Source organism: Pelecanus crispus, chromosome W (assembly GCF_030463565.1).
Source record: "Pelecanus crispus isolate bPelCri1 chromosome W, bPelCri1.pri, whole genome shotgun sequence".
Taxonomy (NCBI): Eukaryota; Metazoa; Chordata; class Aves; order Pelecaniformes; family Pelecanidae; genus Pelecanus; species Pelecanus crispus.
The window spans coordinates 1,333,076-1,353,687 of record NC_134675.1 but is presented as its reverse complement, the minus strand read 5'-3'; the positions used below and the strand labels follow the sequence as shown (position 1 = coordinate 1,353,687).

General features: G+C 42.9%; 1 protein-coding gene across 1 annotated transcript; it reads left to right on the top strand.

Annotated features, from left to right (window-relative positions):
* The first annotated feature begins 1,887 nt into the window (after window positions 1-1,887).
* Window positions 1,888-19,432, top strand: LOC142596493 (alpha/beta hydrolase domain-containing protein 17B-like). The gene is made up of 3 exons (XM_075725617.1): window positions 1,888-2,354; window positions 16,941-17,120; window positions 19,213-19,432. The coding sequence occupies exons 1-3, from the start codon at window positions 1,888-1,890 to the stop codon at window positions 19,430-19,432; spliced, it is 867 nt and encodes a 288-aa protein (XP_075581732.1).
* The last annotated feature ends 1,180 nt before the right edge of the window (window positions 19,433-20,612 follow it).

The window sequence follows — 20,612 nt, the reverse complement described above, 5'->3', positions numbered from 1 at the left end:
GTATATGTCCATACCCTACCGTAGGAAAGAGACTACTCGTACATCCAAAATAAGGTTAACTGTTCTGTGATTTGTATTCAACAGTTCCTGCAGCGGTGCCCAATGGAGCTTTTTAAAAAAAAAAAAAAAAAAAAAAAAGGAAATGCATGCAGGCATGAAAATTATGCTTCTATACAAGTTAGAGGATTGACTTTGAGATCAGTTCTTAATATTGTCAAGTGTTATAGTGTATTGGGTTTATGTGGCAAAGTCTTGATAGTGGGGAGGCTGCAGGGGTGGCCTCTGAGAAGAGGTAAGGGGCTGCCCCCAGGCCAGACAGAGCCAGTTCCAGACACCTCCAAAACAGACCCACTGCTGGTCAAAGCTGATCAGCAAAGCTGGTGGTGCCTCTGTGATAACATATTTAAGAAAGGGTAAAAAAAACCGCTATGCAGCAGTTGTGAGAGAGAAGGGGGGGGAATTTGAGAAAAACAATCCTGCAGATACCAAGATCAGTGAAGGAGAGGCAGGAGGTGCTCCAGGTGAACCCACCACTTACAGTTAGAAGTAAGATTTTTGTTGCTGTTGGATTACATGGGTATTTCTAAAACAGCATGGGACTATGGATGTTAGAAGTTAGTTTGTTTTGTTCCTGACTGTAAACTTGAATCTAGCATTGAAGGTGGTGCATGAAACTATAACAGTGTTTCTATTTGCATGACTTGGTAAGAACTGAACTTGAGACCTGTGGATAGAGTTGGGATGGAAAAGCTGTTTAAATTGACACACCTTAGCATTATGAAAGTAGTGTAAAAGCTTATTTTAGCTGCACTGGTGTGGCCAGCATGGCTCTTGGCAGATTTCATCACCTCTCCTCTCTGAGAGGGGGGAAGAAAAAAAATATTGTTGACAAAGGATATCCCCCTGCACCCACCTTCTTGTAAATTAAAAGGACAAAGTACCTGTCTGTCAAGGCAGCTGTATCTTTACCTAGCTTGCTTCAGGTGTATGTGCAGTTATTGTTTTTTCTTCCCCACTCTATTAACCAATAGTTTGAATAGGTAGTGTGGCTTATATTGATTTGCAGAATATCTGTGTTAGACCATTTGGGTTTGGGATGGTTTTGTTAAAGCATAGTATAAAAATAGTCTTATTAAAATGGATAATATCAACATAATCCCAATTCCTACTTGCAAGACAGAAAACCTTGGTTAATTTCTAGAGAGCTTGAAAACATTGATGTCAGCCAGTGTGGGAAGAGTTTACATCTGGATTTCAGTGCACTGAAGGTCTATAGTGCTCTATGGGCCAGTAAAGCATCTCATTTTGCTTCTTAAGTCTTGACCTTCATGCACCTTTCCTACTGCTGATAGTGCTTGCAGGGGCCCATAACTTGCCATACTTTCTCTATAGTTGGGAAACACTGTAGTGATTTTTTTTTTTTTTCCTGTAGGGCTCTTCATTGCCTTATTACCCTGCAAGTCCTATAACATATTCTAATTGTTCTTTGACATGTATATTTGTCAAGGAGGTGAACGCTTCTGTTGTTGCCTTAAGGGGAGGGACTTTATTTCCTCAAAAGAAACTCCAAAACTCATGCTTGTTATTGCTCTGGGTAAAAATATTTTTGTTCTGGTTTGTGGTGTGGTTTGGTTTTTTTAGCTTTAACATCTGGCAGGGCTGTAGTTTTTACTGTTTTTTATAGCATGCTCATTTTAAAGCAGTTAATATCAAATAAACTATTATATAGAAATTTGCCTATATATTTAAACATGTTTTGTTAAATGTTTCCATGGAAATTGCTTATTTACTGGAGAGATGAAGTTTGTAATTTTCATGAGGCTTTTTTTAATATGGGATTGTAACTAGAAACTGATACCATTCTCTCTTCATATTTCAGACTAGAAGATGAATAATCTTTCCTTTAGTGAACTGTGTTGCCTGTTCTGTTGTCCACCATGCCCAGGGAAAATTGCTTCCAAACTGGCATTCTTGCCTCCTGATCCTACGTACACACTGATTTGTGATGAGAGTGGTAGTTGCTGGACTCTACATCTCTCAGAGCGAGCAGACTGGCAGTATTCTTCTAGAGAAAAAGATGCCGTCGAGTGTTTCATGACTAGAACAAGTAAAGGTAACAGGATTGCCTGTATGTTTGTGCGTTGCTCGCTTAATGCCAAGTATACTTTGCTCTTCTCACATGGAAATGCTGTTGACCTAGGTCAGATGAGCAGCTTTTATATAGGACTGGGTTCACGGATTAATTGCAACATATTTTCATATGATTATTCTGGATATGGTGCAAGTTCTGGGAAGCCAACAGAGAAGAATCTGTATGCTGACATTGATGCTGCTTGGGTGGCTCTTAGAACAAGGTAAGACATCTGTGGCCATTTTTATTTTTGTGGTAGGTTGACCCTGGCCAGCAGCTAAGCACCCACCAGTGTGAGCTGCTTGCTTGTTCCCCTCCCCCAGCAGGATGGGGGAGAGAATTAGAAGAGCAGAAGTAAGGAAAAACTCATGGGTCAAGATAAAAGTTTAGTAAGTGAAAGGAGGGGGAACAGAAGTGATGCAAAGGCAATCGCCACCTCCCACAGGCAGACTGATGCCCAGCCAGTCTCCAAGCAACAGCTACTTTGGAAAGACTAACCTCCAGTGTTATTGCCGAGTGTGATGTCATATGCCATGGACTAGTCAGCTGTCCTGGTTTTGTCCCCTCTCAACCTCTTGCTTGCCCCCCAGTCTGTTCACTGGGGGGGGGGGGCAGGCAGCAGCAGAGTGAGAAACTGAGAAGGCCTTGACATTGCATGAGTACTGTTCAGCTATAGCTAAAACATTGCTGTGTTATCAGCACTGCTTTAGTCCCAAGTCTAAATCACAGCACCATACAAGCTGCTATGAAGAAAGTTAACTCTATCTCAGCCAGACCCAGTACAATTTTCCAGCATGCTTTCCAAATGGTTGTACTTAATTGTCCTGGTTTCAGCTGGGATAGAGTTAATTTTCTTCCTAGTAGCTGGCACAGTGCTGTGGTTTGGATTTAGTAGGAGAAGAATGCTGATAACACACTGATGGTTTAGTTGTTGCTCAGTACTGCTTATGCTAGTCAAGGACTTTTTCAGCTTCCCATGCTCTGCCAGGGGCACAAGAAACTGGGAGGGGGCACAGCCAGGAGAGCTGATCCAAACTGCCCCAAGGGCTATTCCATACCATACGGCGTCATGGGCAGTATAGAAACTGGGGGGGTTGGCCGGGGAGCAGCGATCGCTGCTCGGGAACTGGCTGGGTATCGGTCGGCGGGTGGTGAGCAATTGCATTGGGCATCACTTGCTTTGGATATTATTATTATTATCATTATTATACTGTTACTATTAGCATTACTCTTTTACTTTATTTCAATTATTAAACTGTTCTTATCTCACCCCAGGAGTGTTTCTCACTCTTACTCCTCCGATTCTCTCCCCCATCCCATCGGGGCAGGGGCAGTGAGCGAGCGGCTGCGTGGTGCTGAGTTGCTGTCTGGGGCTAAACCACGACATTAATCTCTACTGGCAGTTTAAATAGAAATACTGTATTTAAGGATTAGATTAATGGATTCATATCAAAGCTGGCTGGTGGTGTGTTATACTGAAGGCATTGTCAGTATTTAGCAGAATTATTATATAGTGCTGATGTACTAGAGAAATTGAAATATACACTAATAAATTTAATTCCATTTCAGTCTTACTTGAATGATTAGAAGATAATCCTTACTTATAATCATTTGGGATCTCCTCAGTTGGAAATCTTGGAAGAGAAGAAAAACCTATAATAATTGATTGCTCAGTAACTGAGCCACTGGTTTGATGTGGGTGAGAGAAAAATGCAAATCTGTTCTTCAGATGCATCTATTGCCTACTTTTTGTAGGGAGGGGTAGTAAAAAGGGGAACCTGGCAAGACTGCCAAAACTTTGTTGTAGTGTTCTGGTCACCTTTGTTTCAGAATTGAGACTAGCAGCTACAGCCTCTGGTTTTAGAGAGATTAAATAGTAAGTTAAAAGGCCGTAGAGGCATTCTCCAATAAATGTAAGAAGCCCAAGTGCCAAATAAATACAGCACTGAACACCCACTTCTTAAATTTGAGAGCATTTTTTCACTGTGACTTATTCAATTTTAAACCAAAATTCTTGTTCTACAAATGCCCAAACTACTAAAAGATTATTTTTGAAAATACTATGTGGCCATAAGAATAGATGTTCACAAAATTACCATCATATTGCATATTTAGCAATAGAAAAGCTGTGGAAAAACTGAATTTTAATATTGTACAGCTTATTATGGTTGGATCATCACAACTTGAGTATGCTGTTTAATAATATATTATCAGGGATGTGACTTAGTGTAGGGGCATGTGTAGAGATTGTGCAAATCTTGGGGCCTGGTTGTCACAGTGAATTTTGAACTTGTTCCATGTAATTTTAACCATTTCTCTGTTACTTTGGAGGGGATTCTCCTTTTTCTGGGTTTTAAGTACACACATTGTCTTGAATTTTTATTACACTATAACAAGGGCTCGATGCTTCCTTTTTAAAGCAGCATATATTTTAATCATGTATTAAATCATACAACCAGAGGGGGGCAGGTAATCAGCCTCAGATATTATTCTAAAACACCTGTTCTGTGTAGTTAGGCTAGTTTTGAGATTTCTTGACATTTCTTGATTACAGTAGAAAGTTGGGATATAACTAGACATCTGTAAACAAAGAGCTACAGCAGGTGCATTGGTGACTGTGGTCTGTAGTTGACAGGTTATCTGGAAGATAGCTACTTGATGAAAGACCCAGTAACATTGGCCCCAAACAATGTTATGTTTTTGGTCAATGTGGAAAACAACCAATTGTTTATACATATCAGCAAAACAGAAGCAAAGTAGATGATAAAACTTAATTGCTTGTTTACATCAGTTTACAGGCTCTGTTATATGAACTAATTAGTAATTATCATATTCCCCCCCCCCCCCAATAATGTCTGATTGAAAACATTAAAGGAAATGTGATTGCAAGTTGAATTCTCCCCTCTGTATTTCAACAATCCATAGTATATCTTCCCCAATCAAATAAGATTACTGATCACAATAATATCACATCTGAATATGCCCTTTTCTGAAGAGCCTTTGGAGGGGACAGACTCTAAATACATGCTCAATATATTTGCTTTTCCCTTTCCAGTTCAGGAACAATTTCACCTCAAGCACATCTATTGCCTGCACTTGCTTTTGTGTCAAAAACTTCTTTATAAATATGTAATAGGGTGTATAAAGCTTGGATTGTTCTGCCCAATTTGTGGATTTTGCAAACATGAACTCTAATTTTTTTTTTATTAATTAAAAAGTGGTTGGTACTACTAGTTTCCCCTGTGCTACTTTCAGCAACTTTCCAACTGGTAGACCTGGTCTTGTCTTTGTATCTGAATATTGAATGGAGAGGGGACAAATCTAGCACATGACTTCAGGTATACTGGCTCCTATAGTTTGGTTACCAGTCCATGGTATTCTCTTGAGCCCTGAAACACAGTGCTCAGCTGTGTTTAAATACTTGATTAGTATGTGGACCAAAATACAGCCTTTGAGCATTTGCTGCAATATTGATTCTTTTTTTCTAGTGTAGCCTGTTTTGTCAGTATTACAATGATTACATAATCAACACTTATGATGTCAGTGTTCTGCAAAAACAAATCTATGGATTGTTTGCTGGATGGGCATAAATATAGCTGTAACTCCTTTGAAATTCATGTTAATGGGATGAGAGAAGAGATGGGATCATAGGCTTTCAAACCATGTCTCCCAGGTTATGTGATGGGATAAAGAAAGGAACAGAGAAATTACTACTGTGGGAGGTTGATCATAGCTCTCTACATTCCCTTTTGTGAGAAATGGGATCATAGGACCCAGCATTAAAAGGTGTTTCTGGGGCAATTGAAATACTGATGTGGATTTCATTTTACAGTCAACACAGCTGCTTGTGGTGGAGATGTGTTACTGTTTTATGCGGTATTTTGGAAGGACAATCCTGATGGCCTTTTGTAAATTGACACAACTTTCCCGTGGGGACTGGAGACCTGAGATGTCTGTGAACTAATATTCAGGGGGATGGTGAGGTTAGTACAATGCTGTTTTCTTAAAAGTGGCTATAGTCACAGTATGTGAATATTGTCACTCACGTAGATGTATATAGAAAGCTAATTTGGTGGCCAAATGCCATATAGAGGCAAAACATTAATATCTCTTCTTTCTACAACCTTGAGTGCAAGGGGCACATGAGTATAAATACACACACCCCACCGTGCAATTCTTGCAAGTTAAATTGCAGCCCTTGTACTGGAGGCTGCTTCACTTTCTGAGGCAGCAGATCAGAAAAGGAAAAAAGCAGATGCAGCTTCTGAGTTGTCCCCATTTTTCACCTGCTTTGAGTATTTCAATAGGAAGCAGTACTTAGCTATGTGGATGCTGACTCTGGAAGATGGCAAGATAATTCATTGTCATCGTGTCTGGGAAAGGTGCACAGTGTTCCTATATACATGGGCGTGGGACTATATAAAATCTGCAAGTGAGGACACTCTTTTTGACTGTCATAGCTACAAAATGTTGAAATGCCAGTAGTCATTCTGGGATATACCTGTCTTCTGCTGTCCTAGTCCATGAAGGCCTTTGACATCCTAGCAAGGAAGGAGATGTTTAATCAGCCCCAGGGAACTGCAGGGTGAGGGGTGCTCAAACAGATACCTGAAAGCTTGCCAGAGTTGCCTTATGATCTAGATCTAACTTTAGGAAGCCAAACGGCCTTGTCACTGTTGCTTACTGTGTATTTTACCTGGATCCTGGGCCCTCTTACCTGCTTCACAGGTCTCCTATTTGCCAGATAGTCCAGCTTGATGCTTGCTAGCCAACAGATGCATGCATTCATGCACTTATCTGACAAGCACTCCATGCTTGCAGATCCTCTTGAATACCAGTGTGGACCCTCTGCCTGTCTGATATACCTACCTGGACCTGGGGCTTACTACTTGCAGGCTAGTCCAGCTTGAAGTTTTCTAGTGAATTGCACATGGGCACCAGGTTGAGGGAAGATGCAATCGCTTCCCCCCTGCCCCCCCAACAGCTGGTGCCCAGGTACATGGGCTTGTGACCCAAAGCTCTGCTCCAGTTGCTGATGCTGAGCTCTGTACTTGCTTCATTCACCCTGTTCCCTCCCAGTAGTAGCTGGTTCTCAGGACATGTGCCATTCCCACCCCAGTGGCTGGTGGCCAAGACTCTTACCTGTTCCAGTGGCTGGCACTGAGACTTCTGCTTGCTTCAGTTGCTGACACTGCAGGCCCAGGGATGCTTACACCCCTGGTTTGACTCAATTTCCTGACCCCATATCTGCTCACATTGGTCTCACCAGTAGCTGACACTTAGTCCTTGCAGCACAGGCTGCAGTCCTTCATGAACTGCTCCAGTGTGGGTACCCCATGGGACCACAGTTCCTGCCAGAAAACCTGCCCCTGCATGGGCTCTTCTCCACCACAGGTCCTGCCAGGAGTCTGCTCCAGCATGGGCTCTCTACAGGCTGCAGCTTCCTTCAGGGTGCATCCCCCTGCTTCGGTGTGGGCTCCTCCCCGGGTGCAGGTGGATCTCTGCTCCCCCATGGGCCTCCATGTTCTGCAGGGGCACAGCTGCCTCACCATGGGCTGCACCAGGGGCTGCAGAGGAATCTCTGCTCTGGTGCCTGGAGCACCTCCTGCCCTCCTTCTGCACTGACCTTGGTGTCTGCAGGGTTGCTTCTCTCGCATATTCTCACTCCTCTATTCTGGCTGCTATTGCGCAGTGTTTTTTCCCCTTTCTTAAATATGTTATCACAGAAGTGCTACCACTGCCTCAATGATATACATGAATCACACAGTCTTCACAAATTTCACTTACATCAACAAAAAGAATTCCCCACGCTAAAATCAAAATAACATAATCATAATGCTGCCAAAGGTGCATGCTTTCCACGCACTCCACCCCTTGTCCCTTCACCACAATTTTTCTGCTCTCTAGCAATGTTCAGCCCATGTTTTTGCCTGTTACCTCTCCCAATTACTATTCTTATCTCCAATTCCTTATGACCCATGTTGGGTGCCAGAAAGGACTGGCTGCCAGGTACCCACCAAGCTGCTCTCTCACTCCCCATCCTCAGCAGGACAGGAGGAGAAAATAAGACTAAAAACTAGTGGGTTGAGATAACGGCAGTTTAATGGGGAAAAGCAAAGACTGCATGAGCGTGAGGGGGAAGGAGTGGTAGAGACAATGTGTGATGAACTGACTGCAACCACTGTTCCTTGTCTCTGCTCAGCAGGAGGTAGAGAAATCGGGAGTGAAGTTGAGCCTGGGAGGAAGGGAGGGGTGGGGGGAAGGTGTTTTAAGATTTGGTTTTATTTCTCATTACTCTGATTTGATTAGCAATAAATTATATTAATTTTCCCCAAGTCGAGTCTGTTTTGCCCATGATGGTAATTGCCCAGTGATCTCTCCCTGTCCTTATCTTGACCTATGAGCATTTTGTTGTATTTTTTTTTTCTCCCCCTGGCCAGCTGAGGAGGGGGAGTGATAGAGTGGCTTGGTGGGCACCTGGTGTCCAGCCAGGGTCAACCCACCACACTGAGCACCGCTCAGCAGTAGCCAAATCATTGGTGTGTTATTGACACTGTTCTGGCTACAAATACAAAGCGCAGTACTATGAGGGCTGCTATGGGGAAAGTTAATTCTATCACAGCCAGGCCCAGTGCTTAATTCTTTGCCAGCAAGTTGGCTGACCTGGTAAGAAGGGCTTTAAACTAGGAACTGAGGGGGAGGCAGAGAGTTACCAGCAGCCCTGCGTGGGAGTGATGGACAGGATTGACAAGTAAAGAGCTGGAGGTGATGCGAATGAAAGGGAATACGTAATCAACAAAACAGGGCTTAAGTGGGATCATAGAATGCTTTGGGTTGGAAGGTATTTGCATGTAAGCAAAGGCACCATTATGGGGACACACCACCCCCCCCCCACACACACACACATTCTGGGAAATCAGCATGCGTGCTGCCTCTCTGAAGTGCCTAATATGCATGCAGCATGGGGAATAAACACAAGGACTTAGAGCTCTGTGTGCAGTTACCAAGACTACAATCTTGCTGAGATCATGAAGATGTGGCGGGATGGCTCGCGTGACTGGAGTGCTGCAATGGGAGGATACAGGCTCTTTAGGAAAGATGGGGTGGGAAGACAAGGAGGTGGAGTTGCCCTTTATGTGAGAGAACAGCTGGAACGTATGGAGCTCTGTCTAGGGATGGATAATGAGCAACCTGAGAGCTTATGGGTAAGGAATAAAAAGCAGACCCATATGGGTGACATTGTAGTGGGTGTCTGCTATAGGCTGTCTGATCAGGAAGAACAAGTGGATCCGTCCTTCTACAGACAGCTAGGAGCAGCCTCACCTGCACAGGCCCTGGTCCTCCTGGGGGACTTCAACTGCCTCAATATCTGCTGGAGGGACAACACAGCAGGGCATAAGCAATCCAGGAAGTTCCTGGAGTTCATTGATGACAACTTCCTGACCCAAGTGATAGAGGAGTGTTATGGATTAACCCTGGTATCCAGCTAAGCACCACGCAACTGCTTGCTCACTCCCCCGTAAGTGTGGACTTATCCATATACCACAGCCCCTTAGGGGTGTACCTGCTCCAGCATGGACTTATTCATGGGCCACAGTCTCTTCAGGGGTATACCTGCTGCGGCCTGGACTTATCTGCGGCCACAGATGCTTCGAGGTGTAATTGCTCCCACATGGACTTATCCAGAGATCATAGTCCCTTTGACTCGAGTTCACACTGGGGTTCCAGCCTGTCCAGTACAGCAGCACAGAAACAGCAGCGATGCCCTGGCCATCTGCCAGCCCAGGCACAAAGCCATTGCTCTTATCAAAATGTTCCCAGGCACAGCAGAGTCTGATGATAAGCAGTACAGCAACAGCAGCAGTACAGCAAATAGCAGCAAAAAAACAGCCACTAATAAGCACTAGACTCTAAAATACAGTAAGGCAAGGAAGCCCGATGGCAAGCAAAGCAGCCTGCCCATTAATAGATAAACAGCAATAACAGCTATAAATTCAGTCTAGCACACTCCAATGAAAACTGTTGTTATCTCAAACCCTTTGAGACCCATGTTGGGCACCAAAATGACTGTTGTGGTTTAACCTCAGCCAGCAACTAAGCACCACACAGCTGCTCAATCACTTTCAGGGGAGGTTTAGATTGAATATTAGGAAAAATTTCTTCACGGAAAGCGTGGTCAAGCATTGGAACAGGCTGCCCAGACAGGTGGTGGAGTCACCATCCCTGGAAGTGTTCAAAAAACGGGTAGACGTGGCACTTGGGGACATGGTTTAGTGGGCATGGTGGTGTTGGGTTGATAGAACCATAGAATCATTTAGGTTGGAAAAGACCTTTAAGATCACAACTTTGTTCCTTGATAAATGAGTCTTGGAAAAGCCAACCGCTATTCATCTGTTATTTGCATGATCGGTGTTCCAAGCTCATATGCATTGATCTAATCTAAGTTTTCTTTTTAAAAAGAAGTATTTTTAGCTTCAGTGTTGCAGCTGGAGCATGACAGTATAACTTAAACGTCCACTGAAATTTCAAAACCCAAGAGGTAAATCAGAAGGGCAAGACTTGGTTTAGTTTGTCATGAGGGAGAGGGATAGTCTCAGGACTTTTGTGGGCAAACATAGAATCATAGAATCGTTTAGGTTGGAAAAGACCTTATAGATTATCCAGTCCAACCATTAACCTACACTACCAAGTCCACACTAAACCAGTTGAGGGGAGAGGAATAATTAATTTCATGTTTCCTGGCTTGGTGGCTGGATTATTTTTTAATGAAAGTAAAACTAGGAATCATTAAGATTGGAAAGGACCTCTAAGATCATCAGTCCAATCATCAACCCAACACCACCATGCCCACTAAACCATGTCCCAGAGTGCCACATCTACCTGTTTTTTGAACACCTCCAGGGATGGTGACTCCACCACCTCTCTGGGCAGCCTGTTCCAATGCTTGACTACCCTTTCCGTGAAGAAATTCTTCCTAATATCCAATCTAAACCTCCCCTGGTGCAACTTGAGCCCATTTCCTCTCATCCTATCGCTAAGTACATGGGAGAAGAGACCAACACCCACCTCACTACAACCTCCTTTCAGGTAGTTATAGAGAGCGATAAGGTCTCCCCTCAGCCTCCTCTTCTCCAGGCTAAACAACCCCAGGTCCCTCAGCCACTCCCCACCAGCCCTGTGCTCCAGACCCTTCACCAGCCTTGTTGCCCTTCTCTGAATACGCTCCAGCACCTCAATGTCCTTCTTGTACTGAAGGGCCCAAAACTGGACACAGTATTCCAGGGGCGGCCTCACCAGTGCCGATTACAGGGGCACAATCACCTCCCTGCTCCTGCTGGCCACACTATTCCTGACACAAGCCAGGATGCTGTTGGCCTTCTTGGCCACCTGGGCACACTGCTGGCTCATGTTCAGCCGGCTGTCAACCAACACCCCCAGGTCCTTTTCCGCCAGGCAGCTTCCCAGCCACCCTTCCCCAAGCCTGTAGCGTTGCATGGGGTTGTTGTGACCCAAGTGCAGGACCCGGCACTTGGCCTTGTTAAACCTCATACAGTTGGCCTCGTCCCATCGATCCAGCCTGTCCAGGTCCCTCTGCAGGGCCATCCTACCCTCCAGCAGATCGACACTCCCACCCAGTTTGGTGTCATCTGCAAACTTACTGAGGGTGCACTCAATCCCCTCATCCAGATCGTTGATAAAGATATTAAACAAGGCTGGCCCCAAAACAGAGCCCTGGGGAACACCGCTCATGACCGGCTGCCAACTGGACTTAACTCCATTCACCACAACATGATGGTTGGACTGATGATCTTAGAGGTCCTTTCCAACCTTAATGATTCCTAGTTTTACTTTCATTAAAAACTAATCCAGCCACCAAGCCAGGTGAAATTAATTATTACTCTACCCTTAATTGGTTTAGTGGTGGACTTGGTAGTGTTAGGTTAATGGTTGGACTGGATGATCTTAAAGGTCTTTTCCAACCTAAACGATTCTGTGATTCCTCCACGGTGGGATGGGGGAGAGAATCAGAATAGTAAAAGTGTGAAATTGTGGGTTGAGATAAAAGCAGTTTAATAGGTAAAGCAAAAGCTGCATGCATAAGCAAAGCAAAACAAGGAATTAATGCATTACTTCCCATCAGCAGGCAGGTGTTCAGCCATCTCCAGGAAATCAGGGCTCCATCATGCATAACGGTTACTTGGGAAGACAAATGCCATCACTCCAAATGTCTTCCCTTCCTCCTTCTTCCCCCAGCTTTATATGCTGAGCGTAACATCGTATAGTCTGGACTTTCCCTTTGGTTGGTTGGGGTCAGCTGTCCCAGCTGTGTCCCCTCCCAACTTCTTGTGCACCCCCAGCCTACTTGCTGGTGGGGCAGTGTGAGAAGCAGAAAAGGCCTTGATACTGTGTAAGCACTTCTCAGCAGTAACTGAAACATCAGTGCATTATCAACATTTTCATCACAAATCCAAAACATAGCACCATACAAGCTACTATGAAGACATTTAACTCTATCCCAGCCAAAACCAGTACTAAGAGCCAACAAGGAGAGGTGCTCTGCTGGACCTCCTGCTCACCGACAAGGAGGGGTTCGTTGAAGATGTGAAGGTTGAAGGCAGCCTTGGCTGCAGTGAGCATGAGATGGTGGAGTTCAAGATTCTGAGGGGGAGGAGGGTAAGAAGCAAGCTCACAGTGCTAGGCTTCAGGAGAGCAGACTTTGGCCTCTTCAGGGATCTGCTTGGAAGAGTCCCATGGAATAAAGCCCTGGAGGGAAGAGGGGTTCAAGAAAGCTGGTTAATATTCAAGGATCATCTCCTCCAAGCTCAAGATCTGTCCATCCCAATGAGCAGAAAGTCAAGCAAAAATGCCAGGAGGCCTGCATGGATGCGGAAGGAGCTCCTGGCAAAACTCAAACACAAAAAGGAAGCATACAAAGGGTGGAAGCAAGGATAGGTAACCTGGGAGGAATACAGAGATGCTGCCCGAGCCTGCAGAGAAGCAGTTAGGAAAGTCAAAGCCCACATGGAGTTGAATCTGAGAAGGGATGTCAAAGGCAACAAGAAGGGCTTCTATAAGTACATAGGTGACAAAAGGAAGACTAGGGAACATATGGGCCCACTGCTGAATGGGGCAAGGGCCCTGGTAACACAGGACATGGAAAAGACTGAGGTAGCAAATGCTGCCTTTGCCTCAGTCTTTACAAGTAAGACTGGCCTTCAGGAATCCCAGGCCCAGTGGGAAAGGTTGGAGCAAGGAAGACATACCCTTGGTGGAAGAGGACCCGATTAGGGAATACTTAAGCAAATTGTACATACAAGTGCATGAGCCCTGATGGGATGCACGCACGAGTGATGAGGGAGCTGGCAGATGTCATTGCGAGGCCGCTCTTAATAAACTTTGAATGATCGTGGCAATTGGGAGAGGTGCCTGAGGATTGGAGGAAAGGAAATGTCACCCCCATCTTCAAGAAGGGCAAGAAGGAGGACCCAGGGAACTACAGGGTGGTCAGACTCACCTTGATCCCTGGGAAAGTGATGGAGCAGCTAATCCTGGGAATCATTTCCAGGCACATGGAGGACAAGGAAGTCATCAGTAGTCAGCATGGATTCACCAAGGGGAAGTCATGCTTGACCAATCTGATAACCTTCTATGATGAAATGAATGGCTCGGTAGATGAGGGGAGAGCAGTGGATATTGTCTGCCTTGACTTCAGGAAGGCTTTTGGCACTGTCTCCCATAAGATCCTCATAGACAAGCTGTTGAAGTATGGGCTGGATGAGCAAAACGGCTAGGCCCAGAGGATGGTGATCAGTGGCATGAAGCCTAGTTGGAGGACAGTGACTATTGGTGTACCCCAGCAGTCTGTACTGGGTCCAGTCCTGTTCAATGTCTTCATTAATGATCTGGGTGGTGGGGTAGAGTGTACCCTCAGCAACTTTGGTGATGACACAAAACTGGGAGCAGTGGCTGATATGCCAGAGGGTCGTGCCACCATCCAGAGGGACCTCAAGAGGCTGGAGAAATGGGCTGACAGAAACCTCATCATGTTCAACAAGGGGAAGTGCAAGCTCCTGCAGCTGGAGGGGAACAACCCCATGCACCAGTACATGCTGGGGCTGCCCAGCTGGAAAGCAGCTTGGCACAAAAGGCCCTGGGGGTCCTGGTGGACACCAGGTTGAACATGAGCGAGCAATGAGCCCTCGTGGCAAAGAAGGCTAATGGTATCCTGGGCTGCATTAGGAGGTGTATTGCCAGCAGGTCAAGGGAGGTGATCCTTCCCATTTATTCAGTGCTGATGAGGCCACACCTGGAGGGCTGTGGACAGTTCCTGGGCTCCCCAGTACAAGAGAGACACGGACATACTGGAGGGAGTCCAACGAAGGGCCACAAAGATGATGAAGGAACTGGAGCATCTCTCCTATAAGGAAAGGCTGAGACAGCTGGGACTGTTTAGCCTGGAGAAGAGAAGGCTCAGTGAGGATCTTATTAATGTATATAAATATCTGAAGGGAGAGTGTAAAGAAGACAGAGCCAGGCTCTCTTCAGTGGTGTCCAGTGACAGGACAAGAGGCAATGGGCACAAACTGAAATACAGGAGGTTCTGTCTGAACATCAGGAAACACTTTTTTACTGCGAGGGTTACTGAACTCTGGCACAGCTTGCCCAGGGAGGTGGTGGAGTCTCCCTCCTTGGAGATATTCAGAAGTCATCTGGACATGGTCTTGGGCAACTGGGCTCTAGGTGGCCCTGCTTAAGCAGGGGAGTTGGACCAGATGATCTCCAGAGGTCTTCTTCCAACCTCAACCATTCTGTGATTCTATGAGTTTTTCAAGCTTCAAAGCATTAATTTAATGTATTTTTGTGTGCTGAAATTTTGAGAAAATTCTTAATCAGAATTGCATGTTTTAATTGTTTTTTTATGCTCTGAGAACTGTTGTGAGATGGGAGTTTTGCCTGTAGCTGTAGATTGATGATTGAGCTTTAAGATTGATGATTGAGTGTTTAAGAAGTCTTAATTTGATTATAATCCTAGAAAGTCTTTATAGGAAACACCGATAGTAATTGAAAATAGACATGGTATAGATGGATTCTATGAATATAACTTTGTTGATACTTCTATAGGTTTTGTTTCACTCTAGCAGACCTCTATTTTTTTTATATATATATATTCATTTATTTTACTTCTTTAGCTGTGAACACTGTTTTTAGCCTCTATTTAGAATGCTTTTGGAGGTGTCTAATGAGCTCTGGTAATATTTTTTATATTTTAGTAATACTTAAATGTAATTTTGTTGTTCTTGAAATCTTTGTAGCTTTTTTTAATTGACTGTTTATTACACACTGATGTAACACACTGAGGTGTGTTTTCTAGCTTATTGAAAAGTACTTGTGGATTTTTGGGTTTGCTTGTTTGGTATGTTTCAGTATTTTTATACATGTGAAACATCCCTTTCTTTCTAATATTCTGGATTTCAAGGCCTTTAAACTTTACTAATAATTTTACTGTTTTGTAAAATTCTACAAAATCTTATACTGTCCAGGTGTTATACAGTTATTTAGCCATAGTTATAAAATATTGAATAGTGTTTTTTTAACATCTGTTTCCCTGGCTTTACTGGAGCCGTGCAAAAGGGACCAATTTGAAAACTCCTCTGTGGATGTGGGTGTTCTCATCTGATTCTGCTGTCCTGGCTTTTCCAGAAAGGATGCATGCATCTATTGTGAGAGAGGTTGCAGCCTTCCTGTAAGCTTAAAACAGTTTGTTGTCTGTCCTTCTAGGAATATAGCCATTTGGTAGACATTAAACTTATCCTGATGCTATGTATTCCTTCATATTTAAGTGTCCTGGTTTTGGCTGGGACAGAGTTAATTTTCTTCCTAGTAGCAGGCACAGTGCTGTGGTTTGGATTTAGGATGAGAAGAATGTTGATAACACACTGATGGTTTAGTTGTTGCTCAGTACTGCTTATGCCAGTCAAGGGCTTTTCAGCTTCCCATGCTCTGCCAGGGGCACAAGAAGCTGGGAGGGGGCACAGCCAGAATAGTTGATCCCAACTGCCCCAAGGGCTGTTCCATACCATGTGATGTCATGCTCAGTATAGAAACTGGGGGGGTTGGCCGGGGAGCAGCGATCGCTGCTTGGGGACTGGCTGGGTATCGGTCAGCGGGTGGTGAGCAATTGCATTGGGCATCACTTGCTTTGGATATTGTTATTATTATATTGTTACTATTAGCATTACTATTTTACTTTATTTCAATTATTAAACTGTTCTTATCTCAACCCAGGAGTGTTTCTCACTCTTACTCCTCCGATTCTCTCCCCCATCCCATCAGGGTAGGGGGAGTGAGCGAGCGGCTGCGTGGTGCTTAGTTGCTGGCTGGGGCTAAACCACAACATTAAGGTACTCCCATTCCCAAATAAATAAAAAAAGGTGCTACAGGTACCTACAGGTACTGGCTGTAGAAGTGTGTCTGAGTATTTTGCTAATATAGATTGATTTATCAGTAGTTTGTTTCTGCTATGAATACTGCATTTGCCAGCATAACTATCTGCTTACAGGCTTTTTCAGTACTGCTGTGTTACTTGGGAATCAGATCCTCTTTGTGTCCACACTAGTGCAGAAAAATATATTAGAACTGACTTGTCAGAAATGTTATAAAACATATTTGCTTGTTCTACCAGCTCCTGTTTCATAGTTTATCCTCTTCAGGAAATTTTTATCTGCAGAGGGACTTTTTTGTCTAGTTGTGTAGAAACCAATCTGTTTCATTTTAAATGACATTTCTGTTAATGTTTTTAATTTTCTAGGTACGGAATCCGCCCTGAAAATGTTATCATATATGGCCAAAGTATAGGAACAGTACCATCTGTGGATCTTGCTGCTAGGTATGAAAGTGCTGCTGTAATTCTTCATTCTCCACTGACCTCAGGAATGCGAGTAGCTTTTCCTGATACGAAGAAGACCTACTGCTTTGATGCATTCCCGAAGTGAGTTGGGGGATTTTTTGTGCATGCGTTTTTTTCTATTACAGAAGTTGTAGAATAGGGGAACAAATAATATGGCAAATACTCTGATTTTTCTTTAGATGGTTTAAAAACAATAATTGGAGAATAATCAGAGTGAATGAAAAAAATGAGAAACATTTGAGGGAGTTTACAAAAGTTTGTAAATCCTTTAGGTTTTTCATATCATGAATCATTTCAGTGGGTATCTGTGTAAAAAGTATTAGTTTTCCTATACATAACCCCTAAATACTAACAAGTAGTTCTCTTGCAGTGAATTGTTACTCTGGGTAACTATAAATAGTCTTTTGCATGTATTTCTATAAGTAGCAAAGACTGGAAAGAATAAATAGACCTTAATTGAAGTAAGTAGAGTTCTGTCATATATTTCAGAGCTATGCCATTAGTTGGCCATTACAAACTGGTACACTTTGCTAAAAGAATTGCTTGCATTTTAAATATCTATCTTCAAGGAGTTTCCCATAGAGAATCAAAAGTTAAGAGCCAAAATTCTTCCAGTTCTGACAGGCTTTTTTTCTATTGAGGAAAAACTCTGAAGCAGTATTTTTATCAGTCCAATGTCTTTGATTTTTAAAGTGAACATGGTAATGAATACCATTTTAAGATTGATTGCTCTGTGTCACGAATGCAGGTCTGTGAATCCTGCTGATTATGTCAATTCACTATGAATGAGTGACTTTACACAGTTTGATTTAGTAACAGTTAGAATTTACTTGTAGCGAATTGCAGAATTTGATTATAATATTTTTAATAGCACTCAATCATCAATGATTAATAAAGTGATTAGACAAAATTGATCAAAACAGTGACTTAGTTACAGATTCGAAGATGGCAAGGTTCACTCTATTACTACATAGAAGCACATAAAAGAGACTTAAATCACACTGAGTTAGAATGATTCATAAAGGGATTGCGTATATATGGAATAAGGAGGACCCTCCCGTTGAGTCACGAGGTTCAGAATAGACCCCCTTGCTTTCTAGACTCCTTCTCAGAGAGGAGCCAAGGTGCGGCTGGGCCCACTCTTAGTCTCAGACTTGGTCAACGGTTTAGGAGAGTAATGCTATAAGAATAATACAGCAGTATAAAACTCCCCTTAAAATTAAATCATACATCTACAAACTACTTAAATTGATTCACGCATGCACACTCACAAATACGAATGCATATATGAAAATAGTATACCCGTTAAAAATTCCCCTCGAGTTTAGTGAAATACGTCTAATGCCTTGGCATTTCTCAACGGGCGAGAGCAGAGCCTCGAGGAGTGAAGAATATCAGCAGCCCAGGCTCCGTTGTCGATCTCCGGCAATGGAGTTCTGGTGGCAGCAGACTTTCGGAATCTGCTAGTTTTCGCTGACTCCGAGAGACATTTCGATCAGAGGGAGATGCTGCTGCGGCTCGCAGCGGTCCAGGAGAGCTCAAAGGGCCTCACTTAGGACTGCCGTTTATAGGATTGTGAGATGGTTGACTTGAATCACCAGTAAATTTCCATCCGAGCCACAATTCGGGTCGGCTTGTTGCTGGAATTCCAGCAGCGATGATACCACCCTGTTTCAAGGCTGTCCGGGGTAGCTGTTTGTTCTTGCTCCCCTCGTTAGCCATAATATGAATGTTGATAAGGACAGGGCCGCTCTCTGCTCCAGCCATGTAGGAGTTTCTGGTACAATTAAGGGGCGCTTAACTGACCAACTCGCTACACAAAAGCTGCAGCCTGGAATTCCTGAGACTGTAAAGCAGACGAAGTAAAGGGGAAAAACAGAACAGAATAATGGGGGAGGGGGGGAGATGTACCACCACACTCTGTTATGCAATCCTAGTAGTTTCCACTAGTGTTTTTCCTTTCTGTGTAGTTTTGCATATGCTGCTCTAATGGCTTCCAGGGTGTTGATAATATCTAAATTTCTAATCATTTAAACAATTTTAAAATTTAATTACGCATTGTACTTTTATTTACACATTGTACTTTTAACCATTGCAAAAAATTAAATTCAGACTTTCTGGTCCTTTTTTATTAAAGCTGACTGTGTTCATGGATATAATCTTTTTCTTACAGCATTGACAAAATCTCTAAAATAACATCTCCTGTGTTAATTATTCATGGGACTGAAGATGAAGTAATTGACTTTTCACATGGCCTAGCATTATTTGAGCGTTGCCAGAGACCTGTAGAACCACTGTGGGTAGAAGGAGCAGGCCATAATGATGTGGAACTCTATGGACAGTACCTTGAAAGATTAAAACAGTTTGTGTCACAGGAACTGGTGAACTTATAATTTTCTTTGTATATTTACATGCTTTTCCATTTCACTGCAGAATTGCACACCTTGACAAATATAGAACATAAAATCTGCACGTTGTGTTTTGAAATAATGTTGGTTGCCTTCATTAAATGTACAGCTAATGATTTGTCAACATAACTAATGAAGGTTTTAATGCCAGTATTATAAACTGGAATGACATGATCATGCAGTAAAACTTGGCAGTTCATATCACTTTGAGGGTTTTTTTCTTTTTAGCTGTACAAAAAAATCACAAGGAATACTGTATGAAATATTAATTATATAAAATGAAATGCTATAAAAGTGTTGCCAAATGCTTTAGCATATCAAAAACAAATATATAATTTTTTTTAAAATATCTCAAAATGTACTGTGACTTACTCTGTTGCACAGGTGTAAAGTAAAAAACAGACTTTTAAACAGTTGTCCTGTAAAAATGCAATAGCCATTAAATTTGAGGAAATACTCGTATATGTAATGAGAATAGACAGTCGCTGGAAATTACCTATGCCCTGTGACAGAGGGAGGGACTCAAAATAGATTTCTTTTTCCATATTTTTCATGTCTTTTATGCTTAGTTTTGCATTAGTTGTTTTGGGTTTTGGTTGGTTTTTTTTAACCTGAAAGATAAGGGTCAAATTTACCCAGTCATCTTCTCAGTGATCCTGGTCTTGCCAAAATAATGTCACAAGTTATCATTTGTATAACATAAATATCATTTACGTGATTGCTACTAATGCCACTAAGTACTACTTTGAAATCAGTAAGCCTTTTAGAACTTAGAAAAACTTTGTAGGCAACATAGTTTTAAGCATTGTAGAGATGCAGTATTTCAATAGAAGGAACCTAGAAGTTTATCCAACTTTGCAGTAAACAATTTGCAAGTTTGCAGATGTCTGTTCAGGCTTACTTTTGGCTGTTTAGTGTAAGAGCTTGTTTTTTGAGTATTGCATGGAAATTTCACCAGTCACTCCAGGACAGTGTGGGGAGGGAACAAGAAGATAATGTTGACATTTTTCTATTAACTCATAGTAAAATAAACTTTGTAAGATGCCTTTTCCTTGAATGCATTTTGCTTGAATAAAACTATGAAAGATAAACTTAATTATAAGTAGCCTAATTTGTAAACAAAGTAATATTCCAACAGTGCACACTTTGCTTGTAATTTTAAGGC